Source organism: Temnothorax curvispinosus, unplaced genomic scaffold, assembly GCF_003070985.1.
Source record: "Temnothorax curvispinosus isolate PA1 unplaced genomic scaffold, ASM307098v1 QBEX01010941.1, whole genome shotgun sequence".
Lineage (NCBI taxonomy): Eukaryota > Metazoa > Arthropoda > Insecta > Hymenoptera > Formicidae > Temnothorax > Temnothorax curvispinosus.
The window spans coordinates 192,393-201,953 of NW_020220721.1; the positions used below are offsets into that span (position 1 = coordinate 192,393).

Sequence of the window (9,561 nt, forward strand, 5' to 3'; positions counted from 1 at the left end):
TCTCTCTCTCTCTCTCTCTCTCTCTCTCTCTCTCTCTCTCTCCCCCCTTACCGCAAGAACTTTTTTATTAGAATTTGCACAACATAGTTCGTATTGTATTAAGTATTAAAAAGTTTTAAGATCTCTCTCCTTTCTTTTCCATTTGTAAGATGACTTTAAATTAAAATTCTGCATGCGTAAAAATAAAATTTTAACCCATTTAGAGCACCATTTCCTCAACCATGGAAGACGAAACTCGATGATTTTGAGAAGTTACTGGTACTCAAATGCTTACGACCCGACAAGGTCACCAACGCTATACAAATCTATATGACAAAATATCTTGGTCAGCAATTCGTCGAGCCTCAAACCACAGAATTATTAACAATTTATAAGGAATCATCTAACACCACACCGATTATTTTTATTTTATCGCCTGGTACTGATCCGGCCGCAGAGTTGTATAAGTTTGCCGACAAGTTAAAAATGGAAGGAAAGTTACATTCGATATCTCTTGGTCAGGGTCAGGAACTCAGGGCACAAGCCATGCTAAAGAAATCAGCGGAAATGGGCACTTGGCTCTTCTTTCAAGTTAGAAGCTATTTTTCTTTCTTTAATTTTTTTTCTAGATAGCTAAATTTATTTATTCTAGGACATAAACTTTATGCATGTTTATATATAATTATCACTTTAACGTTATAATAAATGACTTAAGCGTCTGTTGATTGAATGATCTTTGATTGAATAATCACGTCAAAGCAACTTAAGTTTCCTATATTTTCAAAAAATACTAAATGCAGCCAATAATCTAATTATGTTAGAGTAATAGTTTAAATAAATTTAAATAATTTTTGACAAAAAAACTAATATCGCTTTTATTATATAAAAAAATGTTTTTCTTTTTTTAATTTTTATTTATTTAAAGAAAAACGCAAAGGTAACGGTAAATCGATTTTTTTTGCAAAAACGATTATGGAATGTTCAAACATTAAAATTAAATAAAATTGTAACCTGTTTTATATATTAGTTATCACAAAAGAAAAGTTTGAAAATTAATGGAAAAAATTCGCAAAAATTTATAATAAATATTAATTTATATCTATAACAAAATAGAACCTACAAGAAAACCATTTCATTTCATGTGTTATACATTAAAATCAGTACCAGACACCACAAAAATATAAAAACTGTTTTTTAAAACCATTTATTTTGTAACAAAAACAGAAATTTAAATATTCTTTTCTCTTTAGTAAAAGCATATTTATAAAAAAAGGAACGTTCACTTTATTTCGATAATATATAAAGCAAAAAAGTATAAAAGATATAATTTATTGAGCTGCGTAGAGGTGTCCTTAATAGCGTAGCAGTAAAAAGAAGCTAAATTTGTGTTATATAATATATGTTAAATCATTGAAAAATTAAAATATATTTGATGTATACGTTTACTGTATAAAATACATGTCATTTTAATACTTTTAATTTTGCAGAATTGCCATTTGGTATCAAGTTGGATGCCGAAACTCGAATTTCTCATCGAAACGTTGTCATCTGAAAATACTCATCAAAACTTCCGATTGTGGTTGACATCTGCACCGTCGCCCGACTTTCCCATCAGTATCCTTCAAAATAGCAGCAAAATGACGGTTGAACCACCGCGGGGCATAAAGGTCCAATTGTGTATCATATCATTTCAATATAATCAATAGAAATTTTTGCAGTAAAATATCACTTTATTTATACGCTTTATTAAATCGATTTTCATAAATGTTTGTAACGTTTACAGAAAAACATTTCCGTTATAAAATACATCACGGTATAAATACGCAAATGACAAAAATAAATAAAAATTCGTTTTCGTTATTATAATTTCTTTCTTCTTGTTTCTCGTTCTTAACACAGGCCAACATGTTACGTGCATATCTGACGCAAGTCATGGAAATGCAAGAATTTCTGCAACCTGATCACCTGAAAGCTCTGTCATTCAAACGGCTTATATTCTCACTTTGCATGTTTCACTCAATCCTGATCGAGAGACGGAAATTTGGTCTCCTGGGTTTCAATATATCCTACGATTTCACAAACGGGGATTTAGCTATATGTTTGTCGCAATTGTACATGTTTCTCATGGAATACGATACTTTGCCTTTCAAGGTAAACTGTTGATCATGCGCAAAAAAGATAGCTTTAGCAAAACGTTTCTATCATTTCTAAACTGACATTACTTTCAAAAAAGGAAAACAACGATATTTTTATATTTTCCCTGACGAATATAAAGTCAATATTAAATACGCGATTCTGTTTTTATATTCTTTATTTGAGAAATTTTAGTTTAACTTGTGAGCATTTCTTATATAATATAATTTTGCTAAGGAAAATATCTACGTTTGTAATAACATGAGAATCTCAGAATGTGTTTTATTTAATCCTTAAACTTACCGGTTTTTGAGATCAATTTATACATTAATTAAAATAATTAAAATATTAATTCTTAAATATGTATTATTATTTGTATATAACAAAGATTCTCACATATACGGCCGGGCATATTAACTACGGTGGACGAATAACAGATGATTGGGATCGCCGATGTGTCCTGACACTTCTCGAAGACTATTACAATGTAAATGTCGTCTTTCAAGATTACCAATTTGACGAACAAGGGATTTATCATCAGGTATACATATTCAAATAAAATAACAAACATTTTCTAAAATTATCTAATGTAAATTAAAAAATTAACTTCTAAGCCATGGCAATTCCAATAATGTTAAAAATATACTAAACATTTATTTGACCTAAAATCAAGAAACGTCATATTATATAAATTAAAACTTATGTTTTAATATTAATGATATAATAAAAACAGTTTAAAAGAGAGAGAGAGAGAGAGAGAGAGAGAATAAAAAATAAAAATTATGTTTTTCTTTTCCTAAAAATTCATAATTGTAAAGTTAGTATTATTTGGGATTTAGATTTTAATTAGCCAAAGCTATATTTTTCCTTTATACAACGTACTTTTTTTGATTATTCACTTATAAAACTGTAACTTTTTCACACGTCTTGTGTGAGCATTAACTTAAAATATATAGGTATGCAAACATTTTTTAAATTTATATAATCATGTATATAGTTTCAATATGTATATAGTTCTATTAATATAAGAACATTTATAGAAGCATTCTTTTCATAAACAAAATTGTTACTAAGTACGCTTTTATCTTAAATCTAAAACACGCTACGTTTTCATGTACAAAGTTACCGGCTGCAGCATCGTTCAACGATTATCTAGAATACATAAAAGGTTTCCCTTTAAACGACGATCCATCACTATTTGGCATGCATTCAAACGCTGATATAAGCTGCGCTCAAGCAGAAGCATATGCTTGCCTCGCAACTTTATTAAACATGCAACCCAGAGAACTTGGCGTTGTTACCGCAAGTGTCGAGGAAGTAACAAGTCAAATAACTAAGGATATGTTGTCCACGATATCTGAACCATTTGATTTAACCGCAATGCAAGCGAGGTACTGCTGGATATCTTTATATAAAAAAGCAAAAACATTTTTGCTTTTGAATTTATTTTTTAATATGTTCTTACCATTGCTATTTTGTAATCTGAAATAAAAAGCATCTTACAATTTTATCATAAAATTTGAAATTTGATAAAAGTATCTCTTCAAAATTTCTAAGATATAATAGTTATTTCATGACATGAATGCGATTTCCTAAAATTGCATTCTTATGTACAATACGTAAAAAATCGAAAAATTTTTACTTTTCAAACAAAGTTCAATCTTTTCAAAACAAGTATAACACCTGCGAAGGAGAAAGAGGAAGATAGAACTCCTCTATTAAATCTGTAAATAAACTAAATTGAATTTCAGGTATCCTATATTGTACGAGGAATCCTTTAATACCGTGTTACTACAAGAGGCCAAACGATATAACAGTTTACTCGAAATCGTGCAATCAACGTTGCAAGATCTTTTGAAAGCTTTAAGAGGCTTTGTCGTCATATCGGAACAGCTCGAAATGATGGCTACCAGTCTTTATAATAATAAAATCCCCGCAAATTGGGAAAGCAAAAGTTATCCTTCTTTAAAATCTTTAGGTAGGAAGATCTCGATCACAAATCAATCAATATAATATAATCTTTCTTTAATTCTCAAGGCCAGATTATTATAACAAATATTTTTTATTATTTTGATTAGCCGGATGGTTCATCGATTTAAAAGAAAGGATTAGATTTATAAGGGAATGGCAAGATCAAGGTATACCGCCTGCATTTTGGCTATCAGGGTTTTATTGTCCTCAAGCCTTTCTAGCTGGCACGTTACAAAACTTCGCGAGGAAACACGTAGTATGCGTTGACACAATCGATTTTAGCTTCAAGGTACGCTTTCAGCTTTTAATTAAGATGGGTCAACATGATTGACGCGTATCATATAAATAACCGGAGAATAGAATGTGAGAATAATTGATAGGCATTTTAAGTTATTTGAGAGATTTATTTGGTTGTAAAAGTTGAATAAAACATTATATGTAGATTTTACTTTATAATATTATACAGAAAATAAGATAAAATTATTATTTTACTCAACTGATAATAAGTATAAATCTAAATTAATATTAATCCTCGTTAAATGGTCAAAAATCGTCGTTGCAAAAATTTGAAATTATACTAGTCTTGGCGAAGATCGATAAATAAAAAATATATGTATACTCCGAGCAAAGTCATGCGCAAATGTTGTATGTCACAGGTTTTGTCTTCCAAACCAACGCAGAGACCATTGGATGGCTGTATCATTTACGGTCTTTTTCTGAAAGGCTGCCGATGGGACGGAAACTATCTCGTAGAGTCTCTACCAAAGGAATTATTCGCCGGTTGAGTATTAATATAAACGTTTCTATTACATTAGAATTAATTTCACGCTAAATTATTAAAAGCAATATTATTAAACTAATGAGATACAAATAGCTGTGCTTCGCTAAGCAAATTACATTGTTTAGTCACTTTGAATCTCGTTTACATGACGCACAGTATTGTTCACTTGTTGTCCAGGCATGCCGCCGATTCTCTTGTTACCGGAAGTTCATCACGTAATTCCGCTTCATGGAACTTATATATGCCCTGTATACAAAACAATCGAGCGGTCTGGAACTTTAAGTACAATGGGATATTCCACAAACTTTGTTTTAGCGATGGAGATTCCAATTAATGAGCCACAATCACACTGGATAAAAAGAGGAGTGGCATTGATATGTACTTTGGATTATTAACATTTCTCTGTTACATCTATCACAACATTTATGACTTATAATTGACAATTGTTAAAGTTAGTAACTTTATATACATATACATATATATATGCATTATGGATATTATAATCTTGATAATAATGATTATAATACATTAACAATTGTACCAAATAAATTATTTGTTGTGAAATAGCATTTTTCACGTAAAAATTACAGAATCTTTTAAACATATTATTATTATCTTGTTTATAAGCATATTTTGCACAAAAAGATGTTCTCCATTTATATTTTATACATATATATCATAGAATTATAATTATATACTATTATAGTAATTAGTAATTATGTAGAGACGTAATTAAATATACGAATCAAGTTTTTATTTTGTTAATCTCCTATAAAATAAATTATACATGTATCATGTATAAACATAGATATAACATAAATGCATGAACAATTTAAGGAGATATTTCATTTCCGTCATATCTTATTAAACTTTAGAAACAATTTCAAACAGATATCGAATAGACATTTTATTCATGATGCAAAAATTGTTTGTTGAACTTAAAAATAGCTCGATCAATGCTTGCATTTATTTGTCGTTTTCGTATAATTTGGGATCCTTGCGACTATATCGATCATGCGCTGCAGTCGACCATTTATATATCACAGCTGACATTATAAAACCTGAAATTAAAAATATTAAAAACACAATTGAAGACAATCGTGAAAAAGAAGAAAATATTTTTAAAAATATAATTTTAAAAAAGTTGTGTTTCACATAAAATTGTCGGCCGGAATGATAAATGGTTCCCAAAAATGATATTCTACACTTATATGAGTTTTCAATAAATATAATTCTTATATCAATAAGGTGAAATTTTACATCTTTCTTTTTGTAGTTCAATAAGAAATTATCAAAATAAAATAATTGAATTTTAGGCTGTTCTTCCGAAAACGTCCATATGCTCCGATTTAGGTCAAACTTTGTAAATATGTTTTTTTTACATAAAAAAAGACATGTACTAAAAGAATTTTTAGCGACTCAAAAGTTAAGTAATTTTTTTAACATTTTTAACCTACTGCCTCCATGCATACACTTTCCACGCAAGACGAGTTGCCACATGATGGGTTTACAACTTTCTACACGTGGAAAGTCCACGCATGTACTTCGCAAGGCACAATATGTGTTTAGTTTGACGGTGGTGGAGCCCCCGCAGGGAGGTGGAACCTACTGCCTCCACGCATACACTTTCCACGCGAGACGAGTTGCCACATGGGTTTACAATTTTCCACATGTGGAAAGTTTACGCAATCAAATCACGCATGTACTTTTCCATCCACACAACAATTGGATTGGGTTAGATTAGTTTTTTTTAGCTCCACTGCCTCCACGCATACACTTTTCACGCGAGACGAGTTGCCACATGGGTTACAACGTTTCTGATTTTCTGAAGTTTCGCCAATGATGTTTATGTTATGACTTTGACGAATATGACTTTACGGTTGTTTACATTACTTGCGAGCTGTTTTGATTTGTAATATACTGAGTTAGAAAGTTCCAAGTGTATGCGTGGAGGCAGTAGGTTAAAAATGTTAAAAAAGTTACTTAACTTTTGAGTCCTTTTGGTAAAAGTCCTTTTGGTATATGTCTTTCTTATCTAAAAGAAACCTATTTTCAAAGTTTGACCTAAATCTGAGCACAGACGTTTTCGGAAGTTTCGCTCACGAATGTTGTTAAATGTATGAATGTGAAACTTGGTTCTTGTTTATGTAGATAGAGATTGAATACGATATATATTTAAAATTAATCAATCCTTTATATAGTGGTAATTTTCAGGTTTTTATAACAAAATAAAATACACGTAAAGACAGAAATCGATTGTGCTACGAATAGTGGTATAACGTTAATTCAACATTTAACGAAGTCTTGACGTCATTGAACAAATATGTACATAGGATGTTTAATAACGTTACATTACTGTTTCAAAGAGCTCAAAGATTAACTTTTATTTCGGTTAAAAGATTAAAAAATATCAACATAGACATGATGATTTTTTTATACCGATTAAGGATTTCTAACATTACAAATTTATAAAAAATAAAAATATGTGCATTAATACAAAATTGTAAGCGGCAATATCTGAATATCTGATCTTTCTTTGTCTAAAAATTAATTTTTATAAAATTGAAACATTGCTGCATTGAGTTCATACATGCTTATAGTACCATTATTATTGTGGTAATCTACTTTATAAGCGCAGAGGCTCATATTAATGAAATCGTGTGTATTAATATAAGGTTTACTTATTTATCTTACATTTTTTGAATATTGGTATAATCAAATATATTCAGATTACTTTGAGAGAGGAAAAACAGAATTATAGAAAAGTGCACTAGGCATAAAACGAATTTCATGGTTCAATACAATCAGCAAATGCATCTGGATGTAAAAAGATTGTAGTCATGTAAAACAAGTTGCTTCATAAAGTTAAAATTTTTCGCCTCTCTGACTGAGTTGGATCTGCGTTGTTGTTATTCATGTCTTATAAAATATTATAGCTTATAAAATAAACAATTATTTTAGAAAAAAATTGTAATATCAAAAATCGATAGTTTGAAAATAAAAATCTGCATAAATTTATAATTATAAAAAATTTTTAATATGCAAAAGGAAATATAATTAGTAAATCGATAAAAATTAGTTACATGAGTAAACATGTTAATAATAAAACAATATAATTTAGTTATCAAAAACTGCTAAATTACAGAAATAATAAAAAATATAATTATATCTTGTTTATTTGTTTTTTATGCAGTTTGTCGCTATGTATATTCTTCATATTTATTATTTTTAAACTTTACAATCAGTGCAATTCTAAAAATGAAGTATATTATTAAATGTCTTTTTGTGTATTAACTTTTGTATTAATGTATACGTGAACACTATAAGAATAAAATATTTAAATCTTGATACGAATGTACACCTGGGAGCACCGTTGGGAGCGCACGCATTGCTCTACTCAACAAATTGGGCATTCCGTGCGTTATTGATTTTGCCCAAGCTCGTTGCTCCAACGGCGATAAACCGTAGTACACAATTCTACGAATTCGAACCGGTAAATTGCCAAATTCCAAACCCATTTTGCACAAAATGCAACAGAACGGATTGATTCCCGACGTATCGCTGTCACTGCTTTATTCTCTGTAAAATTTTTTTTATTTATAAAAAAAGGAAAGAGGAAAAAGACAATTGCAAATTAAACATGACGTAAAGCGCACTCTAAATTTGAAAATTAAAACTTTAGCGTTAAAGATCCCAGCTACTTCAAATGATAAGAGCAATGACTATCGGTAAAGCTAACTCCGAGTGTGATGATATGGAAGAGAGCTCTCCTGCCATAAGACGATGAAGCATTACATCCCGAATCCTAGATTTTCAACAAAGGATCATGTACATTAGTTTATATGTATGTACGTGTTTATTTTACAAATAAACCACGCTGGCTAAAATTACGCTATATCCTCGTAAGATTAAAGATTGGTCAATCGATCGATCTTCTTTATCAATTCTAAAGTTAGATGCATCTATAATTTTATTTAAATAATTTTAGTCATCCAACTTATGTAGACAAAAATTCTGACTCTATAGATTCTAATGGATAAATAATTTTAACATACATAGTAATTACTTGTCATAGAAATATGTGTATGTCACATTTAATATTAGCTCTATTAGCTCTAAAATTTTTAAATAGATAAAATTAATATCTTGGTATTTCTGGTTTTTTTTTATTCCTAAAAATATTTAAAAATAGTCAAATTTTATGAAAAATATTAACGCGTCATTTTTAAGTACCATAATATTACAATATTACTATTATTATTACATTTAGCCTTTATTTTTGCTCCATAAAGTTTCATACTACCTAATGATTAAATTAATTATATAATTCTTATTATAAAAAAATATCCCACAGTATATTATATTATCTTGCTCATTTTATATGCATCATGTTGAATATATTAATATAAAATAAGAAGAAATGGAGCAGTTTACAAACATATATATATATATACCATTTCCCGAATTTAATTTATTACCAGGGCCATTGTCTTTTAGAATAAATACGCGGTCCCGACTAGACATCTTTGCCTCCGGCCAGCAGGGTGAGAAGAGGGCACGAGGCAAAATCGGCGCATGCTTACGCGGCGGCGCGTAAAATTTTCGCTGCGTGACCTAGAATCTTGTGAGCCCGTGAGAATCGGACTTTCCCTGATCATCGACCCTCCGTCCGTGCTGCGTCCAGACTATCGCGACGA

At 29.9% G+C, this 9,561-nt stretch overlaps 1 protein-coding gene across 1 annotated transcript in view; it reads left to right on the forward strand.

Annotated features, from left to right (window-relative positions):
• Window positions 1-5,313, forward strand: part of LOC112460980 (dynein heavy chain 1, axonemal-like) — a 78,852-nt gene extending 73,539 nt beyond the window's left edge. The window contains 9 exon segments of the mRNA XM_025025981.1: window positions 204-570; window positions 1,467-1,646; window positions 1,879-2,130; window positions 2,501-2,653; window positions 3,235-3,503; window positions 3,864-4,090; window positions 4,191-4,372; window positions 4,740-4,863; window positions 5,042-5,313. Of these exon segments, the coding sequence (XP_024881749.1) occupies window positions 204-570; window positions 1,467-1,646; window positions 1,879-2,130; window positions 2,501-2,653; window positions 3,235-3,503; window positions 3,864-4,090; window positions 4,191-4,372; window positions 4,740-4,863; window positions 5,042-5,259 (1,972 nt within the window). The 3' untranslated portion in view covers window positions 5,260-5,313.
• Window positions 5,314-9,561: the final 4,248 nt, after the last annotated feature.